Consider the following 15,758-nt stretch of genomic DNA (forward strand, 5'->3'; position numbering starts at 1 on the left):
GTTCGGTAAGGCACTACGAGGGAATGATGTAAAACTAAGACTGTGACAGTTGTAATGGCTGTGCCGAGGAACACACCACAGAGAGAAGGCAGCATCTGCACGCACGCACACACGCACACACACGTACATACCTGGACAATCACATTTGTTACATGCCTATGTTATATCACTTTTCTTTGTGCAATCACATTGAGGAATAGTCTATTGGTATCGTTGAAGTTCAACACAAAATAGTAAAAAGGGAGTATGACCTGTAGAGTGCTACATTCTACCAGGGTGGGGGTGACGGGGGCAGCTAAAATGTCTCCTCCTATACTAAAACGGCTAGGGATTGAAAGGGAACATTTCCAAATAAAATAAAATGAAACACAACTGAAATCCAACATACATTATTACAGATCTCATTGAGGAATAGCATTTCTCAGGGATTTATCCAGTGTGTTCAAGGAAAGGGAGAAACACCCCCATTGCTTCCGCTCTTGACCAGTGCTGCATGGCCCATTTTGCTGACATGTTTTTAAGTGTAGCAGTGCTAGATCCAAATTTAGAGCACTGGGACAATATTTTCTCCTCTTCCCTCAGCCTCCCTTACCCACGTTCTATTTCCAGAAAAAAAAAAAAAAATCCAAAACCTTATGTATGCTTTGGGATACAGACTCCACTGCCAAAGATAGGGCATAAAACCTTTGAAATGCTGGATAAATCCCTAATCCGTATACCTATTGGATTAAAAACCTAATGGATTTCATTTTAGGTGTTCTGGACAACAAATTTCTAAATGTATCTCACTATTGGATGAAAATAACCTTTAAAAGTCTATTGGTGAAGTTCTTCAAAAGACCGGACCCACTGGAGGGTCCTTCTGCTTCTCTCTCTCTAGTTTGGTGCAGAATGGTTGGGTTTTTTTGTGGGTTATTTTTTTTCTGTTCTTTTTTTTTTTTTTTTTCATTTTCTTTTTTTTTTTTTTTTTTAAATAAAAAGTGTAGAATTGGTTCTCCCCCTTCTTTCCTCTTTTTCGTTTCTTCCTCAAAGTCTCCTTCGTTCAAGTTTCGCGCGAGCCTCCCATTGCATTGTTTGTCATGTATCTTCAGTACAAAAGTGGCCGCCTCGCTCCCCCGGGACGGGTGCGTCTCTCCCTCCTTATTCCAGTGTTTAGATGTATGGGTACTGGTTGACCTTGGTGGGGCTCAGTGGGTATCCAGTGTAGACTGTGGAGGCCGGAGAAGCACTGATATAGGTCTGATGGGCAAACTGAGCCTGGTACTGACTCGGGTGGATGGTGGGTGAGGGCAGAACCCGCGGGCCCATGCTGACCGGGACCTGGTGGACGATGCTGGCGGGGTAGGTGGTGTGCTGCACGGTGTGCCGCGCAGACCCTTGGGAGGCCACCAGGTGTGCGACGGTGCCGGTGGAGCCCAGGGCAGCGGGGGCGGTGTAGGTGTAGAGGTGGGGCTGGGTGGGCAGGTGAGCAGCGGCAGCCGCGGCCAAGTGAGGATGAACCGTGCCATGGCTGGGACTATTGTGCGGGAAAGAGTACGGGGCCTGAGCTATCGTTGGAGTGATGTAGGCTTGCTGTCTCCGGTGACTCCCTGTGCGATCGGTCGTGATGTGCTGCTGGGCCTGGAGAAAGACAGCAATAGTGATAACCGGTTACAAGACAGCAGATGGATCTTCACTGCCTCAGTGGTGCTGGGGAGTCTCCCTGCGACACCAGGACAACCTCAGGAAAGTCCCGTGCGCTCCTCCCAACACCCTCAGCATCACCACAGTCTTCCCTGGGAAACAGGTGACAGCAAAGGGTCCCTCCCAAGCCTAGGAAGACCCTGTTGTTTCATACATTCACCAAAATGGCCACCAAAAGGACAACAGAGTTTGAGCCACAACCTGCTGGCACAACTACCACAAAGACTCAACTTTCGACGCTTGGCTCCTAAGAACATCTTCCATGAGTCCAGCCACTCGCACAACGCACAGCTTTTGTTAGCGAACTATCTGCAGATGAAATGTGGCGGCGCTGACCGCTCAGGGGAATGAAGTTGCCTTACCAAGCCTGGAACAGGCAATTTATTTTTGCTCAGTTTGTGTCTTTGCTGTTATAATTTCCTCATTTAGCAAAATAACTACTTTATTTTTCAAAGATAAAGCCCTCAGTCAATCAGATCCTGAAGGTGCCTGTTGAGCATGGACAATTTCTTGCAGTGGGACGGGACCAATGTACTTTTTCAGGGATTTTTCTAAGTTTTTTTTGCATTGCACAAGAATGTCAAGGAGTTTTCGTGGCCATTTGTAGTCAGAGTATTGAATACTCAACAAAGTGAGAATTAGAAGGCAAGAAAGGCAAAGCTCCTTCTATTCTTTTATGCCTCCTCATCCTATTTGTAGGCACTTCCTGTGCTGTCATTGTGGTCTAAAATGCGGCAGCCACACTCTTCCCCTACTCTTGCAAACAGCATCTCACCTACTTCCTCCATTTTCACTTTTATTTGAAGTTCATTTAAATTTTAAAATTTCAACTACATTTTGAGGGGGGGGATGACATTTTTCTTCCCCAAATTATTAAAAAAACCCAAACAGTTCTGCTTATATCCATCTCTGGATGCAAATCAGCACTGTCCTCTGAGCTCTCCAGACTTTTTTCTCTTGAAATGTTGGTAATTGTCCTGTTACCTCCCTACACTCATGACCTTACCTCAGCACAGAGAGAGGCCCCAGGTGCGGTAAGTGAATAGGGCATTATTTAGTGAAGCTCCTGGTGAGACTCTGGGTGTTGTGGCCACAGACTACGAAACATCTTGAGAACTGCATGCTGCCAAGTAATGGGATTTGCCCAGATCTCAGCCTAGGTTTATCACAAGATGGATCAACCTCGTTACATGTGCAGAGGCTTTGCCTTGTCATGTCTGATGGGGACTTCTCCCCCAGTCCCATAGCCAGGCTGATCCACACCCTTCGCTTGGAAGATACTCTTCCCACGGTTACCTATAGCTAAGGAGAATTTAGTCCTCCCTACATGGTCCTGCTCCATTCCTTTGTGTCTGAGCCACTGCACCGTCTCTCTCTAACATTATTCCCACTCACAGTTAGATCACCTGGCTTCAAAACACATGGTAAAAGTACCACCAGCCCACCCAATGTCTGCAGTGAAGTTGAAACAAGGTGATCAAACTCAACTATCGTTAGACTGGAACAGGACAGCCCACGCTGGAGGAGTGGTAGGTTACAGCTGGATGACACACCACCAAAATTTGTCTCTGTTGACTTACCTGACTTAGATTAAGAGGCTGCTGCTGCTGGAAATGTGCTCCTGGTCGCTGCTGCCTATAGGCAACGGCTCCAGACGAGCTCCCTGAAGAGTGACCGCTGGTGGAGGTCACGGTGCTGGAGGACTTGGACTTGTAGGAGGATGAGTGGTGACTGGTGGTGACTGTGCCAGGAAAGGAAACACATTTGTAGCTTACATCACATTCTTTAATTGTTCACCCTACCTTTTCCTCACTGAATCTCCTCCAGAGTGGCTTTTGGGAGGAGACATACAACAGAAGCAGGATAAGAAAACAGTTTATCTTAATTAACAGAATACCTCAGCAGTGCTTCATATACACAGCCAGCATGTTATTCTAGAGGTAGACAAACAGACCTGATATCTGGACCCAATCTGGGCCTGGAGAAGGCTTTATAGATCCTTCAGAAGTGCGAGAAACTGTTCTGCCAGCAGAACTGTACAATGCAGGTACAAATCCCAAGGAGAGGAAGGAAAGAATAGTGCGCACAGCACAAAAAAGCCCTGGCTTGGCTCACCTCACAGTGAGTAGGAAGAGAGGGCGAAGGAGCTGGTGGGGAGCTCACCCTCTGAGCCTTTGTGTTCACCAGCAGTGCATCAAAAGAAAGGACTGCCAAGTAGCTCAAAGCCAGTTGCTTCAGGCCAGACTTTCACCATAAGCCCCTTGGCAACACATCGTACTACCTAGCATTGCAGAGGCTCTGGATGAGCAAACCTCCTCAGTCCACAATGAAGAACGTTCTTCCCAGAAACGTCAACAAGTTCGGATGAAAATGCACATGTATTTTCAATCTCTTACCCATTTTAAAGTACACCTACAGAAACGCAAGGCAGCAAAGGTCCACACTTGCATTTGGGACCCTCTCAGGTCAAATGTTGAGCTAAAGGCTGCATTCTGTTCTTGGGTTTATACAGAAGTAACGGGGAACGACACTTGCCCCCGTGACTCCTGAGTCTACCAGGGCACATAAATAATGCAACATTGCTCCCAAGAACAGATGTGTCACTTGAGGGAAGGGCAGGAGCACGGTTTCTTTGGAAAACAAAACAAACAAACAAAATGAAACTGAACAATGAGATTCTTCGAAGATAAATCATTTATTTCTTACTAATTTTCTTGACGGAAGAGGTGCAATTTACCTGGTGCCAGGCTATCGCACTCTACCAACACCTCACTGGCCTGGGTTTTCAGTGGTGGCACGATGATGGTTCGGGGGTTCCCACTGCAGTGAGTCTCTGGAACCCCTTTGGTGTCGTAGGTGTTCCCGTTATTCTGCCCCGCGCGATGCTGTACGGCGTAAGGGCTGTTGTTGCTGGAGGAATCGGAGTAGGGGGAGTCATGCACGGTGACACAGCTGATGACGTTCTTCCTTTGCTTGGACAAGGTGCTGAAACACAAGCACACAAGTGGAAAGAGTGAATGGGGAACGATCGACTGGGCAGCCACCAGAAGACTCTGCCCACGACCGACCAGCATCATAAAGGCAACGCATACTCTTCAGTCCTCCGCCAGATAAAGGTCGCTAAAGCCAAATCCCAGGCTTCCAAACTCACTCGTTGCTATTCCAGGAAAGCCTTCATGGAGGTCAAGGAGTGAGTAAGACATTGTGGATAGATCTTATATTCACACTGCTTAGAATAGCTCTGGACCAGACTGCCAGATTTATTTTCAGACTGCTTTATATATATATAGATGTGTGCAGTAGAAGCCCAGCAGTTATACTATGCTTTGTTGCAAGTCTCACCACCCACACAAAAACGTGGCGGTTTCTCCCAGCCTTCCAGCAATGATTTAATAATAGATGCTATGACTTTTCATGCTCAATTCCCATGATTCTACAAAATACACTCAATTCTATTTACTAATATGGTACAATGGACTTATATTCTCAATAAGCATTTGAAACTGAGGCATGTATGAAGAAAAAATGAGCAAAGTATATAAAGCTTCTGCTTTTTTTTTTCTCTTTCTCTGAATAGGCACTGGGTCTCCTGACTCTAGCATGGATTATCAAGGTCCTGCTGCAGCTAATCTACCTATGACATCAAAAAAGTGATTAAAAAGGAACATCAACACTTCCAAGATTAGTGCTAGAAGTTCATTAGACTAAACTGCATGAGTACGATTGGGATTTGCTCTGCTATTGTGTCTAATTATTCCTGATGGTTTCTCCTTCCTGTTATGAGGTTGTTTAGGGAGAAAAAGAGAGAGCAAGAAAGAGAAGGGAGGAAGGGGGATGGTGAAGATTTGCTTAAATGGCTCGCATCCTTGACAGTGCACAGACCTTGACTACAGAAAATAGCTGCTGTGTTTCACTGATTGCATTATGTTGTTATGGCAACTGAAGTTTTAAAAATGATGAAAAGAAATGGATAGCACATAAAAAGCTAAGTAATTAGGCGTAATGGTGGAAACAGCCCCAACAGGAACAGAAATGCCATGGAGAAAGAGGAATCCATCTCTTAACTTCTTGAATGTGCACTTTAAAAAGAGAGAGATACCTTTCCCATGGAGTTTCCTCTTCATCTCCTCACTCTGGCCAGTCCAGTCCAGGGAACAGCTGATTAATCTACTCTTAGTTTGTGATGGAGCCATTTGTTCCCTAATCTCAGCATCACTCCTTACCCAGGGAAAGGTGGAGCAGATACCAGAGAACAGCTTCCTTCCAAAGACGCTTTTTGCCCTAGTTATTTTTCACAGTGCTAAAGGAGCACTGGTGGGTTCCCTTCCACTTGTCCATCCCAAAGCCTCTCCACCAGCATTCACAAACCGCAGCTCATCACCCCGCTCCCAAGACTTGTCTCTGGAAAGTTAGCATCTCCTCCATCAAAGAACACCTTAGGGCGCTGCACTCACAAACAAGTTACCATCACACGGACTTCTCCCAGGCTTTCATCACAGGATCCTGGTGTGCCCCAAAGAGACCAGGTTGTTCTACACACAGCAAAAAACACATCTTGAGAGGCCGCTGCTATCCTAAAGCTTGAAACAAGGCAGATGACAGAGAAGGAGGGGAAGCTATCGCAGGGCAATCTGGAAGCTGAAAGCAAGCCTTGCAGCACCAGGGATCTTTCTGATGGGGAAGGTGTACGAGAGCGAACCCTTGTATTCTGGCATTCCACAAGGAGCTGGAGAGTGCTGGATTAGAAACGGGAAGAGCAATAGAGTAGCCCGGATGGACAGCTACGGTATGTGAAGAAAGATGTAGCAGTTTGGATATGGTGCTACGAAAGAAGACTATTAAGCCAATAAAAATGACGAATATTGCATCAATATTCCTCTCTCCTTCAGTAGAAATGTCTGTAATCACACATTTATGAGTATCCACACTGCTTGCCCTTTGCAGCTACCCTTGGCTGACAGTTGGGAAGAGATATATATTCTCTACCTCTGACAGTTATTGCATTTTATAAAGAAAAATCAAGTCACTAAAGAGTTTGCTGACAACTGATAACGTCTAGCTATTCTTTTACAGTCCCTTCCTCACATAAGTGGCTGAGCTGCTGAACTGGAAATACTTGTTCTTGGCTGACACTTGACATGGGAAAGCTTGAGATGTAGAACTGGAAGGGTATTTTTCTGTGTAATCTGTGCTATTTATTGTTTTAGAATGGGCATATTTTTCAGCAGTTTGACTGAGGCCTGGTCAAAGCAGGGACCATGAAGAGTCTTTTCCTTCAAGTCTTCTCCTTATAGCTCCTTGGTTACAATAAGAACAAAGAAGTGACCCCAAACACAAACCATTCCAGAGAAAGGGACCGTAGCAGGATATTAAACTCATTTCATGGATGGGAAACTGAGAAGGGCCAGAGCTATGGTCCTACCAGCCCTTACGCAAGTGCTTAGCACTACTGATATGTGTCATCCACCCATCAGCTGGATGATTCCAAATAACAGAGCTAAAGCACATGGGTAAATAGTTGCAGGATGAGGCCCTAAGTGATCAGCCCCTTGATTCAGCGGGCTGCACCATTTCAAGCACACAGGGAGTCCCATCAAAAGCAGCTGGATTTTTTGTCTTTAGGAAAGGTAACGTCCACGGTTGATGTTTGAGCAGGCTATTCCCATGCCCAGAGCTCAGCACCTGCTGTACCACAGCCTGCCTGAGAGATTAAGGGTGGGAACTTCAAACGCATCAAAGGCCCAACTCATGCTGAAAATCAGCTGATTCACAGGCTTAGCTGATTCACATGTTAAGCTGAAATGTGGGCTTTTCAAAATTTGACCCAGTAGAGCAAGCGATCCCCCTTCCCAAAGCCTTCTGGCTGGCCAGCAACTGTCCTGCTCCCAGCTCCCTTGGGGGACCCTGCTGCTCTCCCCATCTCGCAGTAAAGCGAGAGTTCTCTGTGTCAGCTCCGGGCTGGTGTATCACCTTCCCTGCTCAGAAACTATCAGGACTGAGAGATTTTACCTGTTGACATAGCACTTGCCTACTCAGCAAACTTGCTGTATTCCTATAACTCAGCCACAGCTTTTGGGGATGTTTGTGCTTACACAGAAAAATGCTATTAAAAGTCTTGCCCCCTTCCTATTAAGCTCACTCCAAGCCTGGTAATTGCTTTCCCTCCTGCAAGCACAGTAGCAGCAGCAGATGTGATTTAGCAGTGTTGAGAGTCAGCATGTGCTCCCGGTCAGCTTGTGTGCCTGCCTGCATTATGTGGGTAGGTGTATTCTAATTCTCCAGAGGAGGGAGGGGGCAAGATTACCACAGTGGCATCAAATCTATCTGCACAGACCGAAAAGCAATAAGCCAGGAAGGCTTTTTAACCCTCCCTTTTAGAACAGCAACTGGAAAAAGATGCATTGCTTTGTAAGTTTATTGTTAGTTTATGAGTGGTAGCCCATTCCCACCTGGTCCCGAAGAGCTTGTTCTGAAACTTGGACACAAAACAATTCATGTCTGCCCAATGTGCAGACACAGAGCACGACCGTGCCTTTGAACATGCAGAAGCAGGTCGCTGAGATGGCTCCCTAACACGTACCACCCTTGTGAGTGCACAGTGGAGAGATGGACACGGGTTCCTACTCCCCACAGCAAGGAAAGATTTCAAGGAAAAGTTCAGTGGAGAGAAGATAGTCTGTGCACAAGTGCAGGGAAAGAAACTAAGTGTGCATCTGAGATACTGCTAATGGAAAGGTGCCAAAGGCAGATGTCGTGAACAAAAAGTGAGAGGAAATTAAGAAAAAGGTGCTGAATTAGGTATTAAACCAACGTGGAAACCACACAAGTAGCCAAGGACAGGGACAACAGCTCTTGGAACAATGCAACTTGAGATGATTTTGACTTGCTGAAGGACCAGCCCAAAAGCTTGGTATGTGATAGCACTGCATGACCATGATCTTTTTTTTGATCCTAAAGATCTTGAGTTACACCAGAATCCCAGAAAAAGCAAATTAAGTCTATTAAGGACAATTCTTCAGTGTGCAGTTCACCCAAAGAGATACAAACCTTTCAGTGTGGCTGACACTAGAGCAACAAAGGCTTTCTGCTCAGAAGGTCACCAACATGTCCTAGGTTTGGGGGAAAAGGCAGCTACCCCACAACTGTGCCTTCGGACTGGTGTACATGTACACCATGTCACATTAGCTTTACATCACCTCACAAAAAGATCTGGTCCAGGTCTCTGAAAACCAGATAACACGCAACCTTTTCAGTTTGCTGCTTCAGAATGATCCACCTATTCTAGGCAAGTATAGAGCCAGCCAGCAAAAACTCATGCTACAATTGCAATCGCTCTCTTCACGTTGAAATCTTATGCCATGCATAGCTCAGTGCTGAGAACATGCCCCTCTCCAGCTCAGCTTCTGTCCTGTCCTGTTAATCTGCTCTCACCTTCTTTGCGAATTTGTGATGGTAAGAATTATTTATCAAGCACTATACTGAGGCCATTTTATTAGACTATACAGCACGTGCTGTAGCTATTTAAGTCATATATACTGAATTGCTAGCAAGGTCTAAATGTCCTGTTGCTGAAGGTTTGCCGAGAGCGCTATGGTCTATCTCTGTTATTTTAAGTGTTAGCTGCATATCGGTCTGTCTTCTGGAGATGGAAGGCAGCAATCCTTTTACCAGATGACTGTGGTTAGTCAACATATTGCTATGCAGAGTCAGTGCATTACAATGCACAGCATAACATAGCCACAATAGGCTAGATGTCAAAAAGAGAATCACAAATGGTATTTTGACCATCACACATGCACATCAGCAAGTTGGCAAAAACACCTGGTTTGAGCCTGCCAGCAATTTCTGTGCGTAAGGGGAATGACAGTCCTGTGAAGTAGGCTCTACCATCATTGCACTATGACGTGAATAAGGTGAATTAACCACTTGCACCAGCTCATGTTCAGTTCTAAAGGTGAGACTCCCACAGAGACTTCACTGTACAGTTTACCATCTTAAGAAAAAGGAAAAAAAAACCTCCACCCTGCAAGAATTTTGGGCCAGTGAAGATGGCCAAGTATGCTCAGGTGACAGCTGTGGTCCAGCCTTTCTTGCCCAGGAAGACAGTGATTACTGTGAGGACCCTACGTAAAACCAAGCTGGAGAGGTGTTACCACCCTGAAAACCACCCACTTCAAGATCATCACTGTATTGTTTTCCTTGGCTGTTGCACTTGTTGCTTGGACTGGACGTCATCTAGGCACATCACAGTGGGCACCTCCACTGCCTCTTCCTTTCACTCTTTCCTGCCGTACTCTGTGATGTGGCCCGTGGCAGGACATGGATGTACCCCTCACTGCACCACTGACACAGCCCTGCACATGCTCTCCCTCCCAGCCACCATTCAGCCACCCCAGGGTGCACTTATAGAATAGAACCATAGAATAGTTTGGGTGGGAAGGGACCTTCAAAGGTCATCTAGTCCAATCCCCTGCCATGAGCAGGGACATCTTCAACTACATCAGGTTGCTCAGAGCCCTGTCCCTGAATGTCTCCAGGGATGGAGAAACCACCACCTCTCTGGGCAACTTGGGCCAGTGTTTCACCAGCCTCAGTGTAAAAAATTTCTTCCTCATGTCTGGCCTGAATCTCCCCTCTTTTAGTTTCAAACTATTACCCCTTGTCCTCTTGTAATAGGCCCTGATAAAAAGTCCATCCCCACTTGTTGCTCTCAGCTCTGTGTTTAAGTTGTTGCTTTATTTTTCTCTACTGCTAAGCTTCAGAAATATTTAATCAAGGGAGATTTATATTTAAACCACTGCACCATGTGAAGTTGCATACTGGGGAGTACTTAACCCCTGCTACTTGCTGCTTTCTGAATGTGTCCTCCAATTGCTGTTGGTCTGTCTGCTTGACTTTCTTGCTAGAGCAAGTAGAGAAACTTCAGAGGGATAAACTGATAAGAAAAATATCAAGTCTACACCCTTGTTTTTACTCTTTGCAGTGCTTTACAGGTAATAGTTAGACCTAAATTCTTCTTTCCAGAATAAATACCAATCACGGTTTTATCTTCCAGCACAGCACGAAACACCTCTTTGGCCTATAGAGTCTGTTTGTAAAGGACGCTGAACTGAGAGTCTAGATAAATAAAGAGGGTCACAAAATTGTTCCATATCCACATAGTGCTTTTCATATGCAATTTTTTTTCTACTGTTCTATGAGACAAAATGTCGCATGCAAAACTTCGTTGGGTATCACAAACCAGGTGAAAACAGTCAGTCACAATGTTCCCTTTTTATTTTGCCCATTTCAAAATTTGTTTTCTATTATTTCCTTACATTTTGGAAGAAGAAAAAAACCCCATTGAATCAGGAAAAAGAAGTCTTCCCCTTAATTAGTTAGAGACCTAATGCTTTCTTTCCCTTAAAAAATAAAAAGTTAAAACCTTTTTGCAGCTTTTAAGCTTCCCCAGATTTCACTGTGTTGGGGATATTACTAGAAAAATCTCAAGGTAGTCTGCAAAAAGCCTTGGTTTTGACAAACTGACTTTTAAAATCAGACACTTGCCCCCTGAAAAATCTTTGACCACTTATCCGCAGACTGTCCCTGCCAAACTGTACCCAAGGTCCCTCCTCTGTGATTTTGCCCCAGGCATGGGGCTGGGGCCCAGCAGATGGCTCCCTTTGACAAGGCTCCATCGAACATGTCCCCCAGAATCCACCTCACAACACCTCCCCAGCACCTTTACTCAACAGGAGCCCAACATTTTCAGATGACTATTGATTTTTAAAAGATTACACCAAGCTATACTGATCGAGCAAAGAACGAGCAACACGCTGTCCTGACTGCCTGGCCAGCTGCTATTTCATAAATACCCTACTTGAACATCTGTGCTTTTCGAAAGGAAATGAAAGGGAAAGGAAAAGGAAAATTCTTCCCATATCACACCGAATTCTTCAGATTTTTCTTTTGTCAATAAAAACTTGCACCCTCTGTCCTAGAAAAGCTCTCTCTGCTGCTGTGGTATTACAGAGAGGCTTTTCTGTTGAAGTAAATCCAAGCTGTAGGGCTCCTTTACTGCATCAGCAGTGTCATTTTTTATCAGCATTACCAGTCCTTCTCAAACTGAGACTTACGAACTCTTATATGGTCAAAGGATCTACCACTTCTCACAACCACATGTAGCTCTAAACAATCTTGGCTGAGCAATCAATATAATAAACATTTTTAGTCTCATGGGTCAGAGAGAAATTTCTAACCCCAGAGGAAATAGGAGAAGGAAGTGCTGTAGCAAATTCAGGAGCTGATCCAACGTCAGTGAAGTTAATGGAAAGATACTGCTGCTATCAATTAAATGGGATCACACAATCAACTTTGACTGATCCCTCAAGTGCCATATGATTTCTGCATTCTAACCCAGGATGTCCAGCTCTGGGCTCCCCAGTTTAAGAAGGACAAGGAACTACTGGAAGGAGTCCAGCAAAGGGCTACAAAGATGATTGGAGTTCTGGGGCATCTTTCTTATGAGGAGAGACTGAGAGAGCTGGGTCTGTTCAGCCTGGAGAAGAGAAGGCTGAGAGGGGATCTCATCAGTGTCTATAAATATCTCAAGGGTGGGTGTCAAGAGGATGGGACCAGACTCCTTTCAGTGGTGCCCAACAATAGGATGAGGGGCAATGGGCACAGACCGAAGCACAAGAGGTTCCGACTAAACATGAGGAGAAACTTCTTTACTTTGAGGGTGCCAGAGCACTGGAACAGGCTGCCCAGAGAGGTTGTGGAGTCTCCTTCTCTGGAGACATTCAAAACTCGCGTGGACACATTCGTGTGTGATCTGCTCTGGGTGAACCTGCTTTAGCAGGTGGGTTGGACTGGATGATCTCCAGAGGTCCCTTCCAGCCCCAACCATGCTATGAAATCAACAAATAAAAGGAAAAATTTTTAGGATGCGACTGATAGTGTGTTTTAAGTTATTCTTTATTTTTCACCCCCATACCACAGTGATTGCCCAACAGGGTAACATTTGCATAAATATGGGTGAGACAACACATTCTTTGCACAGTTTCATTTTTGACTCAGATCCTGGACACCTGGGCACTGATTACAGTAAAGAACACACTTCACTGTCACTCCCATTTTTCTTGGAGCCAAAAAAATACATAAGAAAACTTGGAGGTACTTTCCCAAATGTGACGTGCTTTCAATGAAAAAGACCTCATACTTTGACAGGGGCAAAGTTCCTTGGCATTAAATGTTGATACAGCTTTCTAGACTGGAAGCTACGTTCTTACTCCAGCTGAGAACCTGGTCTTAGATATGCCTGGGTCGAAAGGTGCTGAGTGAGTTGATTTCACTCTCCTGGAGACTTTAAACAAAAATTCTCATTCTGGACCTGCCATTTTTCATCTGTGTCTCTGTCCTTAATTCTCCACTCTGGCTACATCTGTGTAGGCAATTTAACTCACTCTGGAATTCCAAAAGGTGCCCAAGAACAGCCCATACCCAAGTGAAATATCTCTACATGGCTCCAAAATTAAATCTAGCTCTAAAGCTTTGGCCTTCCAGGAATGCTGTCGCCCTGGCACTCCGTATAGATATGCCATATGGATACAAAAAGTAGCCAGGGATCTGATCCTGGGCAGGAACGTGTCCTGAATATCCTTTAGTCATATCAAAGCCAGTTTGTTTATGTAAGTCTGGCTCCTGGGACTACTTTCCTAACCCCTCATCAGACCTTGCCTGAATATTTAAATATCCCAAACTCCCAACTCGATTTCCAGACATTTTCCAGAACTTTGTTCTGTCTGTCTCCCTGGAGAGCTGCCGACTGAAGAAACTGGTCAGACGGCAGCAAACTCGAAGCAGAGGAGACAACCATTAGCTGAAGTGGCTGGAGGATCCCACCTCTTCCCTCCATCCTCTTCTGGACCCAAGGGGATACCCAGGTGGTAAGTCTAAGTATTTGCACATAACTTTCCCAAGCCTGGGATCAGCAGCATGGGTAAATCTGCTTGCAAATAGCTCCCATGACCCTTGAGATACCTGTCCTCTTCATGCTGCCCAACCTCACAACCTTAGTTTTCAGCATTTCTTTTGTCCTACCCTTCCTGCCCTGGAAGTGGGGACTCCGTATTTATAGGCCACTTGACTTCCACGCTGACCACCATTCAACTCTTTTTAGAAACATGCTCTCTTCTCCCTACCAAACTAAGGAATACTGTAGGGGTTTTTTTTTAAGGTGAAAAATTTTACACTGTCCTGTGATCAGTTCCCCGTGATAACCACTGCATTCATAGCAAACCTGGATGTGAGAAGCACTGAGCTCTCGCTGCCTGGTGGAATTCAGTGGTAAGGAGAAGGGGAATGGGAAGCAGAGGTGCCTGTCAGGAGGCAGGTTGAAATTGCAGCCCTAGATGCCTGAATCATATGGCTCCTCTCTACAGATTTTTAGCTCCTTGAGGCCAAATACATCTCATCTGTTCTGTGCACATTTGCAGTGCTCCACTTACTACCACACCGCAGAGATGTAGAGATATAGATAGGTATCTCCAGCGATTAAAGGAAAATCTGCCATGAAGCATGTTCTAAATAAAAAACATAAATTCTCTCTCGATAATACTGGAAGGATTAAGTTAAAAACTTCCTAGCTCAGTTACCAACATAAAGATGGTATAATTATTCAGCTGCTTGCAAGGCTACTTCTCTACAAAGTATAAAGCAGAGTGATGTCTTGTGACTGGCATCAGATGCGAGACCTAGGGTGTTTGCATGTGATAAAGGTGCTGAAAAGACAGTCCTGGAAAATTAAGTCCTCTCTCATCCACAGTAGATGATCAGCAGTGGCAGCAGTCCTGGGCCACGCTGTTCACTTGTGTGAGTTACTTCTGAGGAGCAAACTCAGTCACCACGGTCTTTATCGCCTCATCTATGCCTCTCTGCATAGTCAGTCAAAAAGCAATCAGTTTCTGCCAGTTAAGACGATAGTTCAGGGATGTGTTGGCAACACAGTCAGAACAGAGCAAACTTCTTGCAAGGTATGTACCGTTACTGAGTGTTTATGACACAACCACTAGCTGTTTTTCAGGATCTTTTTATGGAAAGTAACGCACATGAAAAGTGTCATTTAATGCTCTTTACAGATCGCTTAGACAGAGAAAAGGCAATTTTAAGCTACCTTCCTTCTAAGCCCTTCTTTTTTCTTTGTTTTAAAAGGCTGACTTTAAAAAGCTCATCACCATAGAATCTCTAAAGCATCCTTTCAACAGTTCCGCAAAAACTATTATTTCCTTTTACAGATGAGAGACTACTACACTTCTCCAAGGTTACACAGCAAACGTACAGCATGGTAGGGAACATCACCTAAGTCTGCGGAGTCCTCAGCTAGTATCTAACCCTCCCCATCATATTTCCTCTCAAAGAAAAAAGACAACCTGGGTGCTGAGACCCAATTGTAGCTCCTGGGACCCTACAGCAACTCCTGGGATGCTCCATCACTTCTCTTCCTCTGTCCCTCTCTCTCCTGCACACAGAGAAGTGCAGAGAGCCACTGCTCACCTGGTGGGTGCATGCTTCTGCTCCTCCTCTTCATCTGTGTCGCTGCTGATCGTGATGACACTCACTGCGGGGCTCGGGGTGTCGGGAATGATTATTGTCTGCCGCTGCCGCTCCCGCGTGGTGCTGGTGGCCACGTCGCCCCAGCTACAGGTGACGGAGGTGCTGCAGGCCGGGCTGTTGTGCACCATGGCGCAGCGGGGAGGCGTGTTCTCCTTCACCCGTTTCGACCGCTGAGGTGAGCTGATGGATTGAGAGGATGAAACTTCATAGGTGGATGCATTTCTGGAAACGGGAAAGGTTGTTAGTTGGTTAAAACTTAAGTTTGCCTAAGTGGCCCGTCGCCATGGCATCTGATTCCCAGTCTCTGATTCAGTGGCACTGATTTATGGAGTCTAGGGAAAGTGCAAAATTAGCATAGTCACCTCTTCAAAGGACAGAATGCCTCACATGACTTATTCATATAATTAGCTGAAAAGCAGTTTCTTTTATTAAAATACCAATTTTGTTTTCCCTAGAAATTTCCAAATGAGAAATGCTGCCTC

General features: G+C 45.3%; 1 protein-coding gene across 5 annotated transcripts in view; it reads right to left on the reverse strand.

Annotated features, from left to right (window-relative positions):
* Window positions 1-373: 373 nt before the first annotated feature.
* HIPK2 (homeodomain interacting protein kinase 2) overlaps window positions 374-15,758 on the reverse strand; it is a 135,155-nt gene continuing 119,770 nt past the window's right edge. For 4 of the 5 annotated variants that reach the window (XM_082044612.1, XM_082044610.1, XM_082044613.1 and 1 more), the window contains 4 exons: window positions 15,217-15,498; window positions 4,421-4,668; window positions 3,264-3,424; window positions 374-1,620 (listed from right to left, as the gene is read on the reverse strand). In XM_082044612.1, the coding sequence (XP_081900738.1) occupies window positions 1,153-1,620; window positions 3,264-3,424; window positions 4,421-4,668; window positions 15,217-15,498 (1,159 nt within the window). In that variant the 3' untranslated portion in view covers window positions 374-1,152. Of the gene's footprint in view, window positions 1,621-3,263; window positions 3,425-4,359; window positions 4,669-15,216; window positions 15,499-15,758 lie in introns of those variants that run through there. The other variant, XM_082044614.1, reaches the window with a different exon arrangement.

The sequence above is a fragment of the Streptopelia decaocto genome (assembly GCF_964273445.1).
Source record: "Streptopelia decaocto genome assembly, chromosome: 1".
Lineage (NCBI taxonomy): Eukaryota > Metazoa > Chordata > Aves > Columbiformes > Columbidae > Streptopelia > Streptopelia decaocto.